The sequence below is a fragment of the Phocoena sinus genome, chromosome 12 (assembly GCF_008692025.1).
Source record: "Phocoena sinus isolate mPhoSin1 chromosome 12, mPhoSin1.pri, whole genome shotgun sequence".
Taxonomy (NCBI): Eukaryota; Metazoa; Chordata; class Mammalia; order Artiodactyla; family Phocoenidae; genus Phocoena; species Phocoena sinus.
The window spans coordinates 32,301,336-32,327,013 of NC_045774.1; the positions used below are offsets into that span (position 1 = coordinate 32,301,336).

The 25,678-nt window shown below is 42.4% G+C and overlaps 1 protein-coding gene across 1 annotated transcript in view; it reads left to right on the forward strand.

Annotated features, from left to right (window-relative positions):
- Positions 1 to 2,219: 2,219 nt before the first annotated feature.
- Positions 2,220 to 25,678, forward strand: part of SAMD3 (sterile alpha motif domain containing 3) — a 44,159-nt gene continuing 20,700 nt past the window's right edge. The window contains 5 exon segments of the mRNA XM_032651603.1: positions 2,220 to 2,313; positions 2,987 to 3,169; positions 6,044 to 6,155; positions 21,308 to 21,493; positions 21,748 to 21,832. Of these exon segments, the coding sequence (XP_032507494.1) occupies positions 2,235 to 2,313; positions 2,987 to 3,169; positions 6,044 to 6,155; positions 21,308 to 21,493; positions 21,748 to 21,832 (645 nt within the window). The 5' untranslated portion in view covers positions 2,220 to 2,234.

Here is a 25,678-nt window from a genome sequence, read left to right on the forward strand (position 1 = left end):
GTCGTGAGAGCGTGTAAGTGCACTAATTGGAGAAGCAAGGGGTGTGGGAGGAGAAACCGTTGACGGAGGCGGGGGAGCGGTGGGAAGGGCCGGAGCGGGTTCGGGAGGAGTAGTGACCGCTTCATTGTAGGGTGGAGGTTGGAGAGGAGCTCTGGAGAGGGGAGAGGCGAGAGATTCGGGTGGGTCGGCTAGTGGAGAGGGGTCATCGTCAAAGGAAACTAGGGGCTTCGATGTAGGAAATGTCTGTTTGGCAAGAAGGATCTGGGAAGTGGAACAATGGACGCAGAGGGAAGGGCGGGAGCGTAAATGCCAGAAGGCCTGGACATAGGGGACCTCGAACCATTTGCCCGTCCTGCGGCAGTAATTATCTAGATCACGGAGGATGTTAAAATCAAAAGTCCCTTCAGGAGGCCATTTGGATTGATTGTCTAGAGGATATTGTGGCCAGGCCTCAGTGGAATAGAATATGAGCCGTCGGCGACGGAGATCTTGGGAGAAACCGAGGGCTGTAAAATTGGCTAGGAGACACCCCAGGGGCGTCTTAGGATCTGGTTTCGATTGTGAGGTTCCCATGACCCCCAGTCTGTCTCTGAGTGAATGGAGAGCGAGAGAGGCGTCCCTGGTCTCAGTCTCCAATTCACGGCAGGTCGGAGAGCGGTCAGGCGATTGGGACGTCTCCACAGTTGCCCGAGGTCCGGAGAGAGGACGGAGGAGTCCCTGACGCGGCCGCGATTAGGGACAGGGAGTCCGGTGGGCAGGGACTCTGGGGGTCGGAGGGAACGAGGGAAGGGGACTTACCCCGTTTTCTGCCGGATCGGGTGGATGAGTAGAGGTTCCCTGGTTGTCTCCTGGGGGAGGGGAGGAGCGGCCCGCGCGGTAACCCGCGGGGCTTGGTACCCCTCCTGGGTTTCGGCACCAAATGTAAGTAACGGCACCAAGAAACGGAGGAGAGCTTAAACAAGCTTTATTTGGGAACGCTCCCGGGCGAGGTTCACTGGCCCGAAAGAAAGGGGCCAGAGAAGTCGCGCCTGGGCGAGCGTGTGGGCAGAATTTATAGGGGAAGAAGGGAAAGGGGTGTGGTGAATCTGGGAGGGCGCAGGGTATTCCTTATTTGGTGGTCTCTTCGGGTATCGTGGCAATATCCGGTGCAGGTTGCATCAGTCTTGGGACCGTTAGTCCCGCCCCTCAAAAGGCGGGAAGGCTGGGCCGGGTGGAAAGTCCCCAGGTCAGTTCCTGGACCTGGGTGGTCCGGAAAGTCTCCAGGTCAGTTTCTGGAACTGGGTGGTCCGGAAATTCTCCAGGTCAGTTTCTGGAACTGGGTGGTCCGGAAAGTTTCGGTCTGATGCAACCTGTGAGGCTGATTGCGTTGCCGTGCCTCGGGCCAGTTGGCCTTACATATACTAGTTGCTTTGTATACTTCTAGTATCTTTGTATACTTCTTTCACTTACAGTTATTGACATACTGAATTGTCTTCACATTTTGAATCTACCGACTAATGTTTTTAATCAACTTGTTAGTTTGTACTAGTTATTTTACCAATCATAATGGTGTTCAATAAAGTTCTAGAACTGAATAGAATATGTAAGAATATTATTGAAAGGAAGGAGAGAGACAGATTCTCCTGAGATTTGGCTCCTACTTCCTAAGCTTGTTAAAGCAAAGCAATCAGAAGCAGCGTCAAGCTGTCTCTCCTCCATGGGGAGGAGCAAGGGTTTCACCAGTCTTGGTTTACTAAGTATCTCTGTCAGGCTTTTATCTGATCCTTCCTCCCTTCCTCCCCTGCCCACCCCTCTTGTAAATGTCAACAACTTCCTGATGAGCCTGGTAGAGGTGAATTTCACACCTTCCTTTTCTTTGTGAAGAAACTTGGGTGTTAACGGTACAGGATTGGGTACCATTGGATGACTCTGTGGCTGTCTGTGAGTAAAGCTGAGGGATGCCGGTGGAAAAAAAGTAGGAGAAGGTGAAGAAATTTGAGAAATGAGACCAGGAAATAGGTTCAAATTGGTCTCATCTTTAAAAAGAGTGTTTGTTTTATTAGCAACTTTTAAATGTGTATTGGGAAAAGAATAATTTTAAAGACGCTTAGTATTGAGAGTCTCAAAGAGTCTGGCAAAGAAAGGGCTGAGATTAGAGAGCTGATTGGTAAAAATAAAGAAATAAATAGAACAGTCAGAAAGAAAAACTGAAGACTCCTGTTTTTATTCTACAGGTGTATTTACAGGCTACAGCAATGGAAACTTGGTCAGTTGATCAGGTCTGCAGTTGGTTGGTGGAGAAAAACTTAGGAGAGCTAGTTCATAGGTTTCAAGGTGAGTTGTTTGCACTTTCAAAAATGTTGATTGAGCAGCCTAGATATTGAGTGTCCTGTGTTATTGATTTTTTTTTTTTCCTAATGCATGTGAACATTGATGTGGAGTTGCTGCAGTGGGAAACTCATTTCTCTACTGACTGTAGCAGAGTTTGCATTTGACCTGGTATCCACGAGAGAATCTAGTATTTCAAAAAGATCTCAAATAAGATAAATCTTGAGTAACTTAAAATCATATTTGATATATGCATTTGCTACTGCTTTTGTCTATAAATATGCAGCTTGTGCATTTTTTGTGCAGTTTTGCGTAGTGTTGGATTTACAAGTATGGAATGTTACCTGGTAGGTACCATGAAGAATACTTTTCCGAAAATATTTTTTCCTTATCAAAACAGCATCTGCTAGAAAGAATCGGGAGAGGGGAGGCATTAATGTGGAAGTAAAAAGTTTTTATTGTGACTCTAGGTTGTGGTACTTTCTTAGGAGCAAACACGTATTTGGAATTATGCAATATTAGTGTTCTATTTTTGTCAAAAACAGATAATTTTATAACTGCAAAGCACAAGTTTAGATGCATCTTTTAATACCGGAGGTAATTCTGCCTGCGCAGAGTGCTGTGTTTTACAGTGCTTTACCCAGCAGACAGGTAGAGACATTTTTTTTCTTTTTCCCAGAGGAAGAAGTAAGTGGGGCCGCTCTTCTAGCGCTTAATGATCGGATGGTTCAGCAACTAGTAAAGAAAGTTGGGCACCAGGCTGTTCTAATGGATTTAATTAAAAAATATAAGCAGAAGAATCAAGAACTGATGTCCCCTGGAGAAACAGCCCCAGTCACGCAAGCAGAAGCACCGCCAGAGTAAGTGTTCAGGAATGGCTTTATTTTTGCTGTGCTTTCCTGATGATGGCTGTAGCGTGACATCTGGGGTTTAAACCTCTTTGAAAATTGTGGCCATTTGCAGATTGTGTGTACAGTGTAACTTTTTGCAAAGTTTTATGAGTCAAGATACTTTTATTTTTAAATGCACCAGTTTTTTAAACACTGACTCCGTTTGCTAAGGAAGACCTGTAAGCCCAGAGTTCCTACATAGAAAGCTCTATAACAAGCAGTTAAAATGTACATATAACACCAGCAGAAATGAACTCCTGCAGCTTAGGTCTTAAAATTAGTGTTTGAGAAAGGCATCTTTTTCTGCTCCTTTGCTTTTCCCAAGGCTATTTGTGTATTTATTTATTTGCCAAGGATTCCTTATAGTAACTAATTTATATTCTCCTCTAGAGGCCTTCATAATATAATTTGCTAAAGACTCTTGCTGCAATGGATTTTTTAATTTCTCGAGTATTCTTGGAGTACTGAATGCTATGATAGCATCCCACAAAAGTCATGTAGAAAAATTTGTGGTGGCTTTGAGGTTTAGTGATGTTTCTGTTTGTTTGTTATCACTGACTTCTGCAATAGAAAGGAATGATAACAGGAATTATAAAATTAAAAATTGCACTTTGCCATTCTATGCCCCAGGATCACCTCCGGCCTTCTGTTTTGGTTTTTCCGTATTTGAGACTTTTTGCAAGGTTTCTAAGTTTAAATAATTACTGCAGACCAATTATTAATTTTTAAAGTAAGATTATGATGTTTGGTGAAATTCATTCTAAGTTTTTACTTCAAGTTTTTCAGGTTCTATCTGTCAAACTATATATTTCTGTCTTGCTCTTTTATAAGCAATACAATGTTAGAGTGACCCCGGCTTAAGTAATTTGACTTCTAGAATATTTGGATATTTGGGACAAGGAGGGGGATAGGTAGACTTGAAGGAATGGTCCATAGTTGGTCTGGAGATTCTCTACCACTTGATTTATTTGAAGGATTTCTTCTAAACATTGTTTTGACATATCTATGTAAAAGATATGTGACTTTTGTTGAAGTGCACATTGTATGCTTTTACTCCTTTCCAGCAAAGGGAGGGTGTAAACCTCAAATAGAGCTCAAAGTAATTTCCCAGTATTCTTGGATGAGTTGGACTTTTGAGCTGGAAGTTCTCCTCAGTTGACTGGAATCTTGATATTGCCTTAGGCAGAGCTTGGAAGAAAACAGACACCCTTGTTTCCACTGCAAATCAGTTTATAATGTTTTCTAGTAAATGAGAACTAACTGGACTGCCAGGAAACCCGGGCATCATTCCTGGTTCCACCACTGACTTGGATTGATCATGTTAAATGTTGACACTCCTGTTGCTTCATCTGTAGGTTGTGAAAAGTAATACAGTACTTAACTCCATGTTAATTCACACTGATTTTAGGAGTATCACAGTCTTTGAGAAAACCTCTTCTCCTTCTCCCAGACCAAAATAGTCTTTTGCTAAATATTAAGCTTTGTTAACCTGGTGAAGAAAGCCATTTTCAAATGTAACCAAGACTTGGAACACTGGTTTTCCAGGGACCGAGTGGGGACTTTTCACCCAGTAAATAGTTGACTCTAAGGTTTGTGTTGTCTTGCATTCAAATTAAATTATTCTGGTGCAAAACCACAATTGCAGGTGGGTTTATAGGTTATAGTTTGTTAAAATGTTTATTGGCTATATTTGCTTATTGTCAAATATATAGTCACTTGACAAATATATTGTCCTATGGGAATCATGATAATAGAAAAAGGTATGAGAATATGCTATTTATTTAATATGCTACTTAATTAAACCCTTTTAGGAAGTGCTTAATAAAGATAGGAAACTTGGCGTAGTAAAAAGAACCCTGAAGCTAGGTATTAAAACACTTGATTTTCCCTGTTCTGATATTAGCTACTCATCTAAACTTGGAGATTTGCTTGACTTTTCTTAGTTTTAACTGTAAAATGAAGTGAGTAGAATAAATGATGCTTAAGACTCCTCCTTCTAAATGGTTTATAAAATGGCATTCTAGATCACAGATTGCAGATGGGTTTCAACTTGCATGTAAATTTCATTTAATGGCTAATGGCTGCCTGGTGTGTTATTTTGAAAAAAACTTTACAGGCCACATCTGGACAGGATATTTGGCATCCTATTCAGACTTAGGCAAATGATAGGAATATGTAATAGGTAGGAGTATCTGCAGTTGCTTTTTGGTGTTGTTCTTGTTGAAGCTGGTAGAAAAATCACTGGACAGGAAGTTGGAAAGTTGGAAGTTGGAAAACTGAGCTCAACTGGTGCCGCTACTGAGTAGCTTGCAGTGGTGAGCAAGTTGTTTTCCTTTCAGGGCTTTAGTCGTATCACTTAGAAAATGAGGGTGTTAGTGAAGTGTGGTTCAAAGATCATGAAATTTTACAGATAATAAAAGGTCCCCCAAAATGACAGGGAATAGAGAAAGGATCTGACATAGAGTTCATTTTTTTCTTTTTTTTTTTTGCCAAATAAGAATATTAACCAATAAAAGTACATTCTGTCATCACTATTATTTCATAAAGGAAAGGATCATCATAACACCATTTATAAATGTGATGGATTGGTAAAAACAGCACTGTGAACTGGCATTGTCTCTCTCCTGGCATGTATGAGCTGAGTGAGATGACCTCAGAGGATTTCTCTTTCAGTTCTCTTAGTCAGGACTCTAAAGTGGAGCTTAAAAGTGGACACACACACACAAAAGTGGACACAGATCATAGTGTTTCTATGGGCTGACTCCTACTCTCTGTGAGAGCCACTGTGAGAGCAGTAGTTGTGACCCCTGTTGAATAGCCCCTGACCCACCTTTTCTTTCTTGGTGACAGGGATGAACAGTCCTCCAGTCCAGCCAGTCTTGGGGAGCAGATGCCATCTTTCTATCCAGTTGAAAACCATAATAATGATCTGATTGACCAAAGAGTACTGAAACAGAGGTGGGATTGACAACTTCTAAACATTTGAAATCCAAATGATAATAGTTGCCTTTATTTTTACGAGGTTTCGTGTGTTTAAATGTATTTCTGAGTGGAAGCTATTTGTTTTTCTGGAAGTGATTTTTGTAAATCAAGTGATGAAGATATTTGGTAAGAGATGAAGGTTAAACTTTTTTTTTTTTTTTTTTTTTTTTTTTTTTGCGGTATGCGGGCCTCTCACTGTTGTGGCCTCTCCCGTTGCGGAGCAGAGGCTCCGGACGTGCAGGCTCAGTGGCCACGGCTCACGGGTCCAGCCCTTCGCGGCATGTGGGATCCTCCCGGACCGGGGCTCGAACCCGTGTCCCCTGCATCGGCAGGCTGACTCTCAACCACTGCGCCACCAGGGAAGCCCGAAGGTTAAACTTTTTGATCTTCACATTGAAAAAGTAAAGTTTTGAGATGATATCATGCATCTTTCAATTACACGTTGTTAAGGAAAAAGATGATTTCTCTGCCCTACACTGTCCAGAGTGATTGGCAGTAGCCACAAAGATGGAATTGATTCAGTACATAGTGTCCTATAGAATATGCCTTTTGTGGAGTCTTTGTTTCGGATTTGAGTTTTGTAGTTGGTGTCTTAACTCGACGGCTCCTGATGGAAGCACTGCTTTGGTAAACATTTCCTCATATTCCTACACTGGGATTTTGGGCTGTAGTATTTCAATATACGGGCTATGCTGGAACAGAGGAAAACTATAGACCTAGAGAACCAGACCCAGAAATGTAGTGCTCAGACAAAGTTCTGAGGGGGACTGTAGGTAAGATACGGTCCGAGAGTCATGGCGGCCTATACAGCATTTTCCAGCCACCTGGCCTGTGCAGTTCACGCATCACTCGTGATACCTATTGGTTGCAGCAGCTGATGAGCAAATGCTTTTTGTTAAATGTACTGTCACTGAAAGAGATGTCAGCTGGCGTAGAAGAATAGTCAGGCAACAGTCAAGCCAGGGTGTGGTCCTTTATAGTTTTTACAAGCCCTTTATATTATCATCTCGTTTAGCCCACACAGAAGTCCTGCAAGGTGGGCATTATCCTCTCTTATGTGAATGAGTTAAACTGAGATTTAGAGAAGTCAGGGGGCCTCTAGCTAGGTTTCCCAAATGGGCTGTTCTCACCTCAGCACAGAATCTACCGCCATCGGTGCGGGAGCTCAGGGGGCCAAAGGCAGCAGCAGCCTCAGCCCCTGGCTGCCTGCCCCCAGAGGCCCTGTGAGTGCAGGAAACACTGCACCTTTGATCAGGAGCTCTTGCAAATGGGCTTCAGCTCTGGGCGTCCTCTCTGTTCTCTTTCTCTCTCCACCACCTTCATCCTCGCACTCTCACCCCCGGGCTCAAAGTCTCCAGCTGCCCAAGATGTCCCAGCGTTAGGGTCCATCTTCCTCCGTGCCGTTGGTTCCCATTTGGGGTGGTGAGCAAGGAGGTAGAGGGCGATGTCCTACGTGGTTTTCCTGGTCTGAACTATGGTTCAGAAGATGTAAATACCTTTCAATGGTGGCTTCATTCACCTCCTTTCTACTCATGAGTGCTTGTTGGTCCCGAGTGCTGTCTTTGATGTGGATCCAGGTGTGCAGAGTCAGCCACGCGTCCTCAGCGACCCCTTCAGGAAGCTGCCATGCAGCCGGGCCTTCTCTGACTGTCCTGCAGAGACAGGAGGAGTGATGATTCGTCCCAGTGGTCCAACCCTAAGACCGCTGTGAATCAGTATCCAAACAGCAGAACAGGAATCATGAACACAGCGCATGCCTCATGGTGCTTCTGTGAGGACCATTACCTAAAAACAGATAAGACCTGCTCGGTGCTGAGCACGGAGGAGGCACCTGGAAAGCACTCAGTGTACCGCCGTCTACACTGCACTCCTCCAGGCAGTAATCCCACTTGCCTGAGGACTTCCTTCCTCTCCCTACTTGCTGCCTGTGGGAAATGAGGATGCCACCTTCTACAAGTTCTCTAGGTCGTTTCTCTTCCTCAGCCCTCTGATGGTATTCCATTCTCATGTGGTCCTGCGATGCTGGCCAGGCAGGGTTATTATTCCCCTTTTTTTCACGAGGCTGATCAAAGACACAGCCTGTGCTTCAGGGTATTTCTCATTCTTTATAGTGTCTGGCCTGGAAAAAAACAGAATTGGGTTAGAAATGGAGAGAAATAAGAGGGTTTGGAAACCAGAGCCAATACTCTGGGATCTTTCTTCTAATCATAAAGTCTCTCCTAATCTGTATGACCACCTCTACCCATCACTGTCCACAAGCACCGCAGAGTTAAACATGTCCAGAAATGAGCTCATGTCCCTTGCCTTAGCATATATATATAGGTGTAAGAAATACAAATGTACTCAAACCCAGTGCCCTGGGTACAGAAGCACTGGGGCTAGAAAGCCGGGGCTGAAGCTGTCCCTCCCTCTCATGGATCCACATGATGGCTGTCTCCGTCTCTCTTCTGCCTTCCTCATCTGTTTCAGTCCCTTGCTTCTTCCTGTGAGGATGGGTTATCCTACTACTCATGGCTGCTCTGCCCCATTCAGACTGGCTGGCCATAGCACTGCCTCCAGAGGAAGTTCTCCCTGAAAACAGTGCAGGTCGTTCCGGCCGACAGACTCAGCCTTTCAGTGTTGCTTAGTTCAGCATCTGGGGAAGAGGAGCTGAGGGGTCTGTTGTGGATCAGATGTCCCCTCCTGGGCAATCAGCTATGTGTGGCCAGATGAGGACAAGGCAGGGGAACCTGTTTTAAATATTTTCACTCTGGTCCTGCCCTTTGTCCAGGGCTGCGGAATGGAGCGGGACAGAAGATTCTCTCCCTTCCCAAGTCCTATCTCACACAGTGGCTCCATCATCCAGCCGTGTGAGTTAAAAATCACTGGAGTCGAGCTTCCCTGGTGGCGCAGTGGTTGAGAGTCCGCCTACCGATGCAGGGGACACGGGTTCGTGCCCCGGTCCGGGAAGATCCCACATGTCGCAGAGCGGCTGGGCCCATGAGCCATGTGGCCGCTGAGCCTGCGCGTCCGGTGCCTGTGCTCCGCAACGGGAGAGGCCACAACAGTGAGAGGCCCGCGTACCACACACACACACACAAAATCACTGGAGCCACCCTTGATCCCCTCCTCCTGCCCTTCTGCCTAGGGTGCTATTCATTCAACAGGTGTTGATTAAGAGCCTATTGCATGGCTCCTGGGTCAGGCTGTGTTGTTCCCTTCCCTTCCCTACCTGCTCATTTTTGAAGACTGCGCAAAATCCCTCTTTTGGAAGGAAGCCCCTCCATTGATATTCCAGGTCAGGCAAGGAGCCCTTCTATCCTCTACGTTTCTCTTGCTTCCCTTGTAAAACTAGATAATGGGACTGATCACTTTAAAGTTTGTATTCCTTCCTTAGCAGCACCTCCTGGGCAAAGACCATACCCTTATGTCCTTGTAAACACAGCATTTGGCATAGTTCCTGACACACAGGGGCTAAATAGGAGTTTTTAATTGAAATGAGGATGCACGCTCCAATGAAAGACTGAATGTATCTTCATGGGACAGGATAAATATTTGAATAGCATCAATTTCTTTTTAGACCTTTTTGATACAATTCCTGCTGAATATGCTAATTTTTTTAAACAGAATTAAACTCCAGGAGTTTATGCGCCACTCACACATAACAGGCTAGAAAGCTGATGCTTGGCTACTGCTTGCACGAGGCAGGGAGGGATGGTGGACCAAGTGCCAGCTTTGGGGTCTCACACACCTGGGTGGGAATCCCGACTCTTCACTTTTCTCCAGGTGGTCTCTGAACAATGTGTGATGGGGACACCCACCTGCTCGTGAGATGACAATTAAGGTACCTGGCAGCTGTTACCACACCATACAAGGTGGCCGTCATCATTCTCGTGATATTTTTTCCCATGTTCCCTAAAATGAACATGTGTTTTCCATCCAGATTATTTGCAGACAAGAAGTCAAAGAAGGCTCTAGAGGCAGGACATTCACGTGACTTTGGCCCTTGAAAAGATGTGTGTGTCCCAGTGGATGAATTCCAAGTCCCAAGCAAACACTAGGGTGCTGTGACACAGTGCTGTTTTCTTTGGTGATAGGTGATCCCGTGCTCTTTACCGAATTGCTTAAATGCCCTTTCTTGATGGAAGGCTTATAAGGTCCCATCCTCAACATGTGTTGGCGATCCTTTAGAAAGACTTTCTTTCCATGCTATTCTTCGTTTTTCCTCTACACTATTTGAAACTGTTTGCTTCCCTTTTAGTACCTAGTAAGGCATGAAATCAGATAAACAGGTGGAGGTTTCCTAAATGTCACTTTAAAAACACTTGGCTTGAACTTTAAATATATGCATGCAGATATTTTGCTTCAGCCTTTGGGTGTAATTATAAATTAGTCACAGTTTCACTCATATTTAAAAATTATTTTAACGATGATATTTTTCTGGGTCTGGCTACTGCTATAAGATGTTGTAGAGTGATCTTACCTACCCGGCTATGCTCAGAAGGGAGAATGTCAGTGGGTCCGCACTTAATGTATTGTTTGTAGTCACTGCCACACACACAGCTCAGATAAGGGGCAGCACGTCTTATCCAGCACGTCGTAACAAAGGGAGGTTCAGTGAATTGCACCAAAGACAACGTAGGTGATAAATTGTCACATTTAGATGCTGAATCCCAGGTCAGTGAAACAACAAGGATCCCTCAGAGTGAAGTGCAGGATCCCACATCTCCTACCCCACAGGTGTATAGAACACCCCATACCTAAGGTTTGTGTGTTTGGAAGTGTTATATTGTAACTCTAGTCCTTGACTGGAGATTCCCAGTGTACATTAACATAGTAAATGCTATGAGGAGTCCTACAGTAAGAAAACCCCTTTCACTCTGTCTGGCCCAGAATTCTTTCTTTGTGTAACAACTATTAGCATTACAGGAAACACCTTAGGAAATACTGACTTAAAGCTGTCTTACGTAAGTCAGGATTCATTCATTCATTCATTCCGTAGTAGATACTTACTGAGTGCTTACTCTGTGCCAGGCACTGGTAGACACAGAGGGTACAGGGGTGAGCGGAGCAGACCAAGCCTCCCAGCTCACGGAGTTCACGTTCTAATCGTGGGGGGAATAACAAATACATATGATATTACATTGTAAATATGTTCAAGTGCTATGAAGGCCGATAATGCCAAGAAAAAAGGGGGGGATAGAGAGTGATGAGTGTGTGTATGTGCATATGTGTGTGTTAGCTACAGGAGGGTTCTATTTCAGACGGGGTTTTCAGTAGAGTCCTTCAACTTTGACTAAGTAATGCTTGAGCAGAGACCCAAATGAAACGAGCTGGAACCAAAATTTCCTTCAGTGGAAGATACCTGTGGACTCAGCCAAACAGGAATTACAAAATCAGGGACAGCTGGACTGACATGACTGATAAATAACCCTCTGACTGCTGCCCATTCCCATTAAATCTAATGGGACGTCTTCGGAGAGATCAAAATAAGCTGGATTTCTAGTCTCTTTTTCCCTTTCGTTCAGTCCAAAAGTTACTAAATATATCCCATGAGCTAGGTATTATATAGACAGTGGGTGAAGCGGGGTCAATTTTATCCTTGCCTAGGGGAACTCAGAGTCTGACACGAAAGATACATAAGTTAATAACTGCAATATTGAGAAAGAGATGCAGAAATAGATATGCACAGGGTACAGAAAAAGCACAGAAGAAGGATAAATAAGACTTTCAGGGAAGTGAATATGGAGAAGGCCCCTGGGGGAAGTCTGCACAAAAACTGAGGGAGGATTTTGAAACATGATTAGAATTTCATCTGAAGGAAGATGGAGCAAGATAAGCAAAGGACATTCACAGCAAAGCAAACAGCATGTGCAAAGGTACAGGCACCTGAAACGGAATAGGGCATTCTATTTGGAATAAGTATTTTTGGAATGTGAGAGACAGAGGCAGAGGAAATGGACTTTCTGGGAATGATGAGAGGTGCTGTTAGGGAGGTAAGGAACCTCTGTGCTGTGTCAATGGACAAGACAGTGCTTTTTAACCGTGACTGTACATTAGATTCTCCTGGAGGACTTAAACAAAATATAGCAGGGCCCTAGACCAGTGTTCCTCAAACTCAAAGGTAATTAAAGGCCACCCAGGAATCTTATTAAAGTGCAGGTTCTAATTTAGTAGGTCGGGGTGGGCCTCAAGATTCAGCATTTCTAACAGACCCCCTAAGAAATGCCAGGCTGTCCTAGGACTACCCTGTGTAGTAGTAGCAAGTCATTTCTGGAGGTGTACAATAGACTGGATGCTTGTGTCCCTCCAAGATTCATATGTTGAAACCCTAATCCCAATATGATGGTATTTGGAGGGAGAGGACTTCCGGGAGGTAATTAGGTCATGAAAGTGGACCCCTCATGGATGGGATTAGTGTCATTATAAGAAGAGTCCAGAAAGCTAGCTAGCTCTCTTTCTGGCACATGAGGACACAGCAAGAAGACAGCCTTCTGTAAACCTGGAAGAGGGCATTTATCAAGAACCCAGCTTTGCTGTCACCCTCATCTGGAACATCCAGCCTCCATAACTGTGGGAAATTAATGTTTATGGTTTAAGCTGCCCAGTTTAATGGTAATCTGGTATAAATCAAGTTACTTGAATCCTTACAAATAGGAAACTTTTATTTTTATGATGCTACATAGTGGAGGAACTGGCAAGCCACAGCCTAGGGGTGACACACAGTTAGGAGAAGACTGTCAGTCTTTTTTTTTTTTTTTTTTTCCATGAGGCACATAAAACCAGCACTCTGGGCCAGATTTGAGAAGTGAATTTTACACCTCCATCTCCGTTTAGAAGATGCTCTGAGGATGTATGCGGTTCACTGTGAGGTCAGGATTCAAAATCTAGTAGTATACAGGTGGATTATAAAAAGCTGCCCTAGATCCATTCAACCCTGAACTACCAGGTTTTGATAAATCCGAACTACAACATAGTAGTACGCAACCATTTTGCAACAATTGTGTAGGTAGTGTCTCATTACTTTTTCTTTTGTATGAATGAGGAATTAAAAAGAAAGAGGGACTCAGACATGATAGCTCCATGAGATCTGTTTTTGTGACTGTCATGCTAATAAGTGTAAATCTTGAGGGTAAAGGCCAGAAGTTTCTGGGTCTTTGTCCATCTCTCAATACCAAGAAGAATTGGGGAATAGGAAGAAATAAAAGATTTATGTATTTTATGCTTCTTTGCTTGATTAGTCAGGGCCCCAAAAGTTCCTGGGGTCTTGAATCTCGCACTGGCAAGCAAGGACCGGGAGGGTTTGAGAGGTTTGAGAGGATGCCTGATGCCATCCACATCTTTACCTCTACTTTGTGCCTGATTATGTGTTCACACATGCCTTTCAGAAACTAAATTCTTCTGGAAGTCTCAATGATTAAATAGCAGCTGTGATAGCCCAGAGCTGTAAAACATAAATTAAAAGCAATCATCAAAATGCTGAGAATGTGGAGCAAACATGTTCTGAAGTAGTGGTCGTTACCATCAGTTGCAGCAAGAAAGCAGCATTTCCTTCATGGTCCTTGCGTGTCTTGCAGTGACATTGTTCACTATTTTCAGAGATGGCGTCTCACCTTGCTCATTGGCATGTATCTCTTTATTGGACTTTTCAGAACTTCTTTACTTTGTTTCCTTAGCAGTGGAAAGGCTTGCCTAGGTAAAGTAAAGCCGGTAATTCTCAGAGTACTGGCATCAGAACACAGAAGCAATATTTCTGTTTAACTTTGTAGTTTGGTGAAATTTGGTCCCTCTTTTGAAGATATGTATGATGAGGTCCTTTTCTGTCCTATGGTAAGATGATAGCAGGTTCTTTAAACAAATGTCTAAGCCTCCTCTAGCTTGCTTTCTCTTCTTCTATGTTCCAAAAACACTGAAACTTTTAGATGTTGCTGGGGTTACATGACATTTAGTTCCAGAGTTGATAATATAAAAACTGGGCTTCCCAATATATACCATTTTCAGTGTATAAAGTCTGCAAGCTTGGGTGTGGAAAAGAATAAAATGAATGTAGGCTTGTGGAACACAGTCTTTCAGTTAGGTCCCTGGAGAGCATGGTATTTGTCACTGCTTTCTCTTCCGGTGGTGGGAGTACTACTGCTGATGGTAGTGGTACTTTAGATGTGAAGACTCAGACCAGTAACAAGAAAGGCTGTTCTTCACAGCAAAGTCCTCACTTGTCTCTTGCCCTTCTTCCTTGAGGACCAGAAAGCAATACCATTTTACAAGACTAGAAAAGCATCACAATCCCTCAAGGTAGCAGATTATCTCCAAGCTGGGGCCGCTGGAACAAGGTGTCATTTGTTACCGAAATTCTAGGAAAGCAGGCATGATTCATAACGACTCCAAAAGTCAACCAGAAGTCAGTTGAGTGTGATGTGAACTCTGCCCTTTGTTCTGTAAAGAATCCACATGCAATGCACCTGAAGCCTGGTGAGAAACTGAGAAAACTTCTTTGGGACGTTTTTTTTCGGTGGTGTTTGATCATTTTGTAATTCTCAACAGCCACAATCTAATTCCTAGGTACGCTTTGTATATACAGAGGACTCTACTCCAATCCCCAGATCTGCCTCTCTTGCATTTGGGTCCCACTAGTTTTCATATCTCAAACTTGTGGACTTAGTGATGTGACACTTCAATTTCATGTATGAAAACACAAGTTTATGGAAGTAATGTCTGCCTTTGTTTATCTGTCATAGAATGTTACATTTAATGTTTTATATCTCTCTCAAATGTTCCTAAAACTTCCTACAACATTTTTGTTAACAAACTGTTCCACTCAACAATGACATAGGGAAATTGAAACAGATAAGGAGCCAAGACATAAGATGACTACTCACAGGGCCAGTGTTGGACCGGGCCACGTGGGAGATTCAGACAAGAAAGACCACCCAAGAGGCAGGAGAGTGGGGAAGAGAATCCACCTGAGGAGAGGGCTAAGACGAGCCTAGAAGATTGAGGGAAACTTTTTCTTTTGATAAGTCTGGCCAATGGTTTATCAATTTTGTTTATCGTCTCAAAGAACGAGTTTTCAGTTTGTTTCTTTCATTTCTTTTTCATTTATTTCTGATCTGATCTTTATGATTTCTTTCCTTCTGCTAACTTTGGGATTTTTTTGTTCTTATTTCTCTAATTGCTTTAGGTGTAAGGTTAGGTTGTTTATTTGAGGTGTTTATTGTTTCTTGAGGTAGGATTGTATTGTTATAAACTTCCCTCTTAGAACTGCTTTTGCTGCATCCCATAAGTCACATCCCAAACATGGTCATCGTGTTTTCACGATTGTCCTTTGTTTCTAGGTATTTTTTGATTTCCTCTTTGATTTCTTCAGTGATCTCTTGGTTATTTAGTAGTGTATTGTTTAGTCTCCATGTATTTGTAGTTTTTTGCAGTTTTTTTCCTTTAATTGATATCTAGTCTCATAGCGTTGTGGTTGGAAAAGATGATTGATATGATTTCAATTTTCTTAAATTTACCAAGGCTTGATTTGTGACCCAAGATATGACCTATCCTGGAAAATGTTCCATGAACACTTGAGAAGAAAGTGTATTCTGTTGTTTTTGGATGGAATGTCATATAATTATCAATTAAGTCCATCTTCTTTAATGTGTCATTTAAAGCTTGGGTTTCCTTTTTTATTTTCATCTTGGATGATCTGTCCATTGGTGAAAGTGGGGTGTTAAAGTCCTCTACTATTATTGTGTAACTGTCAGGTTCCCCTTTTATGGCTGTTAGCATTTGCCTTATGTACTGAGGTGCTCCTATGTTGGGTGCATAAATATTGACAATTGTTATATCTTCCTCTTGATCCCTTGATCATCATGTAGTGTCCTTCTTTGTCTCTTATAATAGTCTTTACTTTAAAGTCTATTTTGTCTGATATGAGAATTGCTACTCCAGCTTTCTTTTGATTTCCATTTGCATGGAATATCTTTTTCCATCCCCTCCCTTTCAGTCTGTATGTGTCCCTAGGTGCGAAGTGGGTCTCTTGTAGACAGCATATGTACGGGTCTTGTTTTTGTGTCCATTCGGCCAGTCTGTGTCTTTTCATTGGAACATTTAATCCATTTACGTTTAAGTTAATTCTCGATATATATGTTCCTATTACCATTTTCTTGTTTTGGGTTTGTTATTGTAGGTCTTTTCCTTCTCTTGTGTTTCTGGCCTGGAGAAATTCCTTTAGCATTATGTTGTAAAGCTGGTTTGGTGGTGCTGAATTCTCTTAACTTTCACTTGTCTGTAAAGCTTTTGATTTCTCCATCAAATCTGAATGAGATCCTTGCTGGGCAGAGTAATCTTGGTTGTAGGTTTTTATGTTTCATCACTTTAAATAGGTCCTGCCACTCCCTTCTGGCTTGCAGAGCTTCTGCTGAAAGATCAGCTGTTAACCTTACGGGGATTCCCTTGTATGGTATTTGTTGTTTTTCCCTTGCTGCTTTCAAATTTTTCTTTGTATTTAATTTTTGATAGTTTGATTAATATGTGTCTTGTCTTGTTTCTCTTTGGGTTTATCCTGTATGGTACTCTCTGTGCTTCCTGGACTTGATTGACAATTTCCTTTCCCATGTTAGGGAGGTTTTCGACTATAATCTCTTCAAATATTTTCTCAGACCCTTTCTTTTACTCTTCTTCTGGGACCCCTATAATTCAAATGTTGGTGCGTTTAATGTTGTCCCAGAGTCTCGGAGACTGTCCTCCATTCTTTTTCTTCTTTTTTCTTTATTCTTCACCCTGGCAGTTATTTCCACCATTTTATCTTCCACCTCACTTATGCATTCTTCTGTCTCAGTTATTGTGTTATTGATACCTTCTAGAGTATTTTTAATTTCAGTAATTGTGTTGTTCCTCACTGTTTGCTCTTTAGTTGTTCTAGATCCTTGTTAAATGTTTCCTGTATTTTCTCCACTCTGTTTCCATGATTTTGGATCATCTTTATTATCATTACTCTGAATTCTTTTGCAGGTAGGTTGCCTATTTCATCTTCATTTATTTGGTCTTGTAGGTTTTTACCTTGCTCCTTCATCTGTTACAAATTTTTTTGTCATTTCATTTTTTTTTTTTTTTTTTGATGGGTGGTACTGTATTCCTTTCTACTGCTTGTTTGGCCTGAGACGTCCAGCACTGGAGTTTGCAGGCAGTTGGATAGAGCCGGGTCTTGGTGCTGAGATGAGGACCTCCATGAGGCCTCACTCTGATATTCCCTGGGGTCTGAGTTTCTCTGTTAGTCCAGCAGTTTGGACTCGGAGCTCCCACCACAGGAGCTCGGGCCCAACCTCTGGCCTGGGAACCAAGATCCTGCAAGCTTCCTGGCATGGTTAAAAAAAAAAACAAAAAAAGGAAGAACGAAAGAAAAAAAGGACCAGTGCAATATCAAAGAATAAAAATAAAATAAAATCAGAAAGATAAAAGATACATCAGGAAAAATAAAACTGTAATTGAAACAACTGCAACAAGGTAAAATAAAACCACAACAGAAAAAAGGAAAAAAAAATAAAAAAAGGTGTGTGTGTGGGGGTGGGGAACAAGCCAAAAGGAGAGATCACTAACAAAGTAAAAAGAATAAAATAAAATTAGAAAAACAAGAGATTTATTAGGAAAAATAAAAAAAGTATCAACAACAATGAATCAACAAGGGAAAACAGAACCCCAGTCTAAAAGAAGAAAAAATAAAGAAAAAAAAAAAAACCTTGGCTATGGGTGGGGAATTTAAGCAGGGGGTGGGGTTTAAGGTGGGGCGGGACCTAGGCAGGTTGGGGGTGACCTTTGAGTGTGGGGCCAGGCCTCTGCTTAGGACCTGTTCAGAATGGGAGGGGAGAGGCAGTGCATGGAAAGGAGGGCCTCTGGAGTGTGGAGTTCTGAGTTTGGAGGTAGGGCCCTGGGTGAGGGTGTGTGGGTGGGGTTTAGACCCAACAGGCTCCCCGGAGCCTAAGTGGACAGGGAAAGCGCTGGCCCCATTCCTTTCCATTTCTTCACACGCCTCCCCCACAGTCTCCACCAGGGTCTCCCCTGTCGACCCTGGACCCCTAACCATGGGTGGGTCCCACTGGGTGTAGGAACTCCTCCCCTCTCCCAGCCAGCCCTCAGGGTGCCAGTCCTGGAGGTCCGGCCTTTAATTTTGCTCCCCCTTCCCTCCCTCCCATTCCCTTAGGACCCATGTGGCTGGAGGGAGTCTAGGTGGGCAGAGGATCAGGCTTGGGATCTTAGCAGGTTCCTGGGGGTCCAAGCGGGCAGGGGAAACCTGGCCATGCTCCCTTTTGATCCTCTGCCCTCCCAGTGGTTCCCGAATTTCCCCCTGCAGGCATGGGATCCCTTCCCCTCCCCCAGTCGCCCCTCAGGGGCACTAGTCCAATCCCACCTCCACTTCTCCTCCTCCTGCACTCCCCCCACGCCCCACATCCTACCCGGACACTGGGGGTTCCTCCCATCCCTTTAGGTGTCTGTGGTCCCCCACTGGTGCCTGGTAGGTGCCCTAGTTGTGAGGAGACACGAATTCCACGTCCTCCTAGTACGCCGTCTTGACTCCACTCAGTCAATGAGCTTTTTCATGAGAACCTCCACCTCGTAATTTTTTTTAATTAGCACATACTGCAGTAATAATACTATTAATTATCATATGTGTCAGCTTAACCTTATTGTAAGTTTTATTTTATTACAAATATGAACTCTACATACATACTGAGTGTTTAGTGCAATAGACTCTGATTAGTTAGACTGGGATCAATCCTAGCCATTAACATGTTTTAAAAGCTCTCCAGATGCTTGTACTGTGTACCCAGGGTTGAGATCCACTGGATTAAAGATCTTTGTTCTGTGGTGGTATCTTGTTGAAGGGCACTGGTTCGGAGGTAGGAACAGAAATATCAGCATCCTCTTAGTCTGGGAATTTTTTCTGCTCTGTGCACTTACTTTAAGCTGACTTCTAGGGTGTTCTGCCCAACTCTACCTAAATAAAGATATGAATAATCTTAACCTCACAGTAAAGTTTTTAAAATCCAGTGCAAATAGTGTTTTATGGATGGAAAGTGATTGTGCCTGCAGTTATCTGCACCTAAATTAGAGTGTATTTTTAATTTCTGGTTCTAGTATCCTGTGTACTAGTTTTGACTTGTATTAGTTAGCATAGCTTGTATTCTATTCACTCCCCAAATATCTTGTTAAATTGTTTTAATGTAAAGAAAAGGAAAATTTGATGCCCCTGATTTTGTCTAATTAGGAGCAAGATGGACTGTCTGGCTTTGATAGAGCTTGTATGTGTCTAGTTACATTCTAGGTATTTGACAGAAATAAGACCATGCTATATAGTACCTACCCTGATGTTGAAAAGACATACAGAAAAAATATATAGAACAAGAAGGTAAAAATTGCCTCCAGCCTTATTTTATAGCATTGGAATGTGGAAGTTATCCATTGATGTGGTACTAAATAAGACATGGCAACCTCACAAGTCTAAAGGGGTCATGCAGCTAAATTAGCTTGAAACTCCTGAGGAAAAGGAGATAGATGTTAAAATCTGGTACTGAAACCAAGTTTAACACCTGCACAGTTGAGCACCTTTCAAAAATCTTGGGAAGGCACAAAATACAGCAAACAAAACTTGCCATTACCTTACACCCTCGGTTTAAGTAGATATGGGAGAGATCATGGGAGAAAGAAATAATAGAATAGAATAGGAAAGGAAATAGGGATTGTAGAAGAGTTTTTGCCACCTAGTACACCCCCAATAAATATTGGTTGAGTAAATGAATGAAATGAGAGAGGAACATTTGGAAAATAATTTGGGCTGAGGCAAAAATTTCTTCTGGGAACGGCCTGTTGCTGTACTGAAGCCAGCGTTGAAATTATCGGTGTGCTCATTTAGCCAGGACATATTTTCATCGCTGATGCAGTTATTGCCAAAGAGGGAAAAAAAGGAGAAAGAGCTTATCATGAAAAGAGAGGAGAGTTCTTTCTCCTCTTTTCTTTATTCCCCATGTTTCATTATACCTCTTGCATTCTTAAAAAATATGACCTAAAATTCTAAAGGAAACCTGGCCTTTCAAAGCTCATCTGAATTTTATTTGGACTACTAAGGCTTCCACGCCTGTACCAGAAAATTAACCTGCTTAAGTTAACTTAGGAAATGTTTCTTTGTCTTCTGCTTGGTTTGCCTCTATTACTTCAGCTCCATTCCAATCAATCCTATTAGTGAAATGGATTAAAAGCTATCTATTGTCTCTGGTAACTTGCTTGGAAATTTTACTTTTTATACACTGGATCAATCACTAACTTTAAGGTTTTAAAGTGGTTCTGATATTTAATTTTATAAAAAACCTTATTGAGGTATAATTTTCATAACATAAAATTCACCCATTAAAGTATACAGCTCAGTTAATTTTAGCAGATTATGCGGGTGTGCAGCCATTGTCACAATCCATTTTGGAATGCTTTCATCACCCTAAAAATTCCCTGGTGTCCTTTTTTCAGTCAATCTTCACTCCATTCCCAGCCCCAGGCAACCATGGATTGCAAAATGATCTGCTTTCTGTAGCTATCATTTTCTATAGCCTTTTGTAGCAACTTATTCTGAATGGATCAGAATATCTGATACTTATTTTAAATTTAAAGACCAAGTTTACCTTATTAAAATAGCCAAGAACAACTAAATTAAGTGACTCTTGTATTTCACTACAAACAGAAGCCAAATAAGTTAATTAGAAGAATTTTCTGAATCAGGTGCTAAGACTTTATCGTATGCCTCATTTGCTTTGCTGAATTGCAGTTTACTCTCTTTTAGATACCTTGTTTAGTTTTGAGCTATGCATTACATATTAACTCTTCAAGATATATGGATCAATGTTCTTTTCAACTTCAGACTTTATTCTATAGTCTATACTGTTATGACATTTTTCTCCAGGATGACAAGTATTCGTGTGTGTGCAAAGGGAAAGAAAACAGAGATACCCGATGAGGCCTCGAACATTTGCAGGTAGATGATTGGATGGAAGATGGATTGATGACTTCCATATATTTAGGTCTTAAGAAAGTGGTTTCTATCATAAGTTCTCAGGGTGTAGAGAATTAATAAGTTGCATATATTTGAAGCAGAATTTCACTCTTTGTGTGTTTTTATTTAACAGAAGGAATGTGAAACAGGTTCTAACAGGGAATAAAGCCTTACAATGGACTAAGTCCTATGTTTTACCAGAGTTTCCTTATGATGTCAAATGCATGTTAGCAGAACAGAAGTGTCCTGCTCACAGCATGAGGATACGGATTATTGAGTTTCTCCAGGCTGACATGACGAAGTATCTGGAAGGCTCGCTGTGAGTAATAACAGGGCAGACTTGCTGCTTCGGTAGAGGGTGTGTTTTCAGAGTAGACTTGAATTCCTTTGGAACCGATTCTCTTCAGATTTTGCATGACATATTGGTAGTAAGTCCAACGTTGCCCAATATTTGAATGTCTACATTGTCATATAGAACGATTTGAAGAAAAGTGAATGTAATTTAGACTCATCTTATGAGGAGGAACGTGGGCTTCTTAAACTGAAAAATATCCTCCCTGTCGCACCGAACAGGTACCCGACCACCCAGCAGTATAACGACGTGGTCAACGCCCTGCTGCAGGCCCACCCTTTCCTGGATGAGGACGGCTGTGGCTTTGTAAGTGACAATGTGGAGCCCTTCTGTTTCTCTCAACATTTCTTAAAATAAGAACCTTGTATTGTCCAGTAATCTCATGCCTCTTTCCCCTTTCCTCAGTCTCTTTCTGTCTGTTTATCTGGGTCTATCTGTTTCTCTTTCTCTGTCAGTTTCTCTGACTGTGTCTGGTCTCTCTCTGATTCTGTTCCTTTGGCTGTCTCTTCTGTCTCTTGCTGTCAGTCTCTGTTTTGTTCTAAGTTTTGGTCTTTCTTTCTATCTCTCTATCCCCTCTAGCTCTGTTCTTTTTGATGACTTCTCTGTGTCTCTCTGTGTTCCTTTGTCTTCTTTAAAAAAAAAAAACCACACTTTATTTTTTAGAGCAGTTTTAGGTACACAGCAAAATTGAGTGAAAGGTACAGAGATTTCCCATCTCCCTCCTGACCCACACATGCCAGCCTCTCCCATTATCAACATCCCCAACCAGAGGGGTACATTTGTTACAGTAGATGAACCTATACTGACACATCGTTATTACCCAAAGTCTATAGGTTACGTTAAGTTTCACTCTTGGTGTAGTACATTCTATGCCATTAGACAAATGTGTCCATCATTATTGTATCATGTATATCTATACTATTTTCACTGCTCTAAAAATCCGCTGTGTGCCACCTGTTCATCCCTCCTCATCCTTCTTCATCTTCTTTCTCTATGTCATCATCGTTCTGTCTCTCTCTGAAAGCTGTTTGGAAGCTCATGTGTAAAGATGAGTCTCTAGGAAGGATCTTTAAGAGATGCGATGCGTGGAAAGAGAAGGCTGTGACTGCACCTACATCCGTGCTTTCATCAATAAAGTGGTTCTTGCCTTTGTTTAGACCCAGTGGAGAAGTGGTCTGCTTTTGAGGTCTTGACTTGCACCCTCACCTGGCCCTCTCACATCTCTGCTGTTCTGACAAAAACGGATCCTGGAGGTGTTCTGGGGCAGCAGTTCTCAACTCGGGTGCACATCAGGATCCCCAGAGATTCTGGTTTAGTTGTTCTGGAGAAGAGACCCTGGCACCTTAAAGTTCCCCAGATGATTCCGATGTGCAGTCAGGGCTGGGAAACACTGCTCTAGAGGTTTCAATACAAGCTTTGTTCTCTGGGTCTGCAAGTCTCTTGGCTTTAAAAGCCTGGGATATCCATTGCCCAACAATGTGAGTATGCTTAACTCTACTGAACTGTACACTTAAAAATAGTTAAGATGGTTAAAAACATTGAGTGTATTGTGACACTGGAACTATGTGATTTAAGGGACAATTGTGGGGAATTATAGCTTTGTGTACATAAGATTTGCTGTCTATTAGTCCTTATAACTCTATGTGCTGTATGCGCATACATTGGTAGTCTTATCTAAATAAGATAGATGTCTTTTGCACCTTATTATAGCAGATATCTCTGAGAAAAGTTTTTTGCTGTACTTTCTTGAAGACATAGTGTGTGTCTTCAAGACACACTGTGTGTGTGTGTGTGTGTGTGTGTGTGTATGTGTGTGTGAGAGAGAGAGAGAGAGAGAGAGAGAGAGAGAGAGAGAGAGAGAGCACGCACACAGCAAGGAAGCATTTGGTCATTTTTAGGACTAACTTTATTCTCAACTTTTTTAAATTGAAGTATAGTTGATTTATAATATTGTGTTAGTTTCAGATGTATAGCAAAGTGATTCAGTTATATTTATATGTATATATATATTTTACAGATTATTTTCCACCATAGGTTATTACAAGATACTGATATTCTCAACTTTTTATTTCAAAAGTTTTCAAATCTACACAGGAGTTGAAAGGCTGCTGCAGTGAACAGCCATATACCGTTTATGTAGCTCAAGGTTTCTTAGTCTGGGCAGTATTGCGTTTTGGGTGGATACTTCTTTGTGGTGTGGGCTGTCCTCTGCCTTGTAGGGTACTTAGCAGCATCCCTGGCACTCACTAAGTGTGAATAGTACCCCTTCACCCAAACTGATGTAACAACCAACCATGTCTCCAAACATTGCCAAATGTATCCTGGGCGGGGGGCAGAATCTCCGATGATTGAAAATCACTGACCTAGATTCACTAGGTATTACCATTTTGCCACATTTACTTTTCCTTTCTCATATTTATTTGTTTGTTTTGACTGAGCATCTGAAAACAGCAAGTCACAGTTGCCACTCCTAAATCCCCCAGCATATATCTTATAAGGATAAGGACAATCTCCTACCTAACCACAATACCATTTTTATACCAAAAGAATTAACAATAATTGCATAATATCATATACAATCCATATCCCTGTTTCTTCAATTATTGAAACAAAGTTTTAAAATGGATTTTTGGCTATAGCATCTAATCAAAGATTATGCATTCCATGTAGTTACTATGTCTCTTTAATTTCTTATTGTCTCTAGGATAGTTTCCTAACTTTTTTTTTGGACAAGCCTAGTCCAGTTGCCTTGTACGATGATTCACATTTTGGGTTTGTCTAAATATTTCCTAATGATTATATTTGGGTTTACAATGTTAGGGGAAGATCTGCTGGTGATATGTGGACTTTTCACATACCGTTCAGGAGGCCATAACTTCAGGGTTGTGTTTTATTTCAGAGTGACTGGAGGAGAGCTGTGTCTATGTAGCTCTTTCCACACCCCCTCTAGCTGGAAAAGCATGGAGAAGAAGGATAGCTGTTCAATGACAAAAAGATTTTCTATTGTGGCATCTGTGTCAGGAATTCCCTGTGCCACGCAGGTAGCAGATGCTCAGGGCGCACCCCTTGATCGAGTGCTCATGTAGACCACTGCATTGACTGGCCCTTTTTTTGTTCCTATCCGATACTTGCTAAGGAGAGAAGGGAGAGGCTGGAAAGAAGACACTGGCGATTTAAAACTGTCCTAGCAGTTGATTGCTGTGACACCTCCCAACAAATCCGCAGGTGTAGAAACCCTTAAGAGCTGTGGGAAACAATGTATTTGTACTAGCTCAGATTTCAGGGCTAAGTAAAACACAAGCCATCCATTATTTCTGTGCTGTTGTAAAACAGCAGCGGCATTGTCCAGACCCACAAGCCTGTGGGAGGTGAGGAAGCATCTCTGACTCATACATACCCAGGCGCTTAATTGGGGCCGAAGCTGCCTTGCCAACCCCCAAGCCCCAGTACTCCTCACCAGGGCTGCCAAGGGTTTTATGAGCAGCACTTTAGCTTACAAATGTCTTCCATGAAGTAGCTCTTCGTTTGAGTCTCCCCCTAAGCCAGTGCGGTTGATAGGACTAATCTTCTTATTCCACTATAGTTAAAGAAACTAAGGCTGAGGGATTACTTGTTGAAGATTTCTTAGCTAATACGTACTGGAGCTAGTCCAGGATCCTGGGTCTTTCCAACTTAGGTCCCAGTGCTTTCTCAGGGGCAGGGAATAGCTCTTATTGAGACTTAAACCGAGGAACCGGGAATGACAAAATCTAAGTGCCAGACACTGGACTAACATGATCTCAGTGGCATTCCCATTCGCCTGAGCTCTTAAGATATGCCCAAAGTCACCCAGTGACTTAACCCATCTAGTGGCCAAGACTAGGAGGCAAATATGGGCCTGTGTAGCTACAAATGGCCATTTCTTTCCCTGCACCCACTCTTGGGCCTATTCAAGTGCATGGCATTGCAGGGAAGATGAGGGGCTGAAAAGAAGCCTTGAGGCTCGGGTTTGGCCACTCCTCACACAGTGAAATACTTAGCAAGCAAGTCCAAGACTCAGAGTCTTGCTTCTAGTCTGTTGCTCAGCACCTGGATCCATGTACTTCACAGAGGACAGACACAAGGCATCTAGTGTTTATAGTTTCCAAGATGCACCAAGCACGGTGCTGGGTT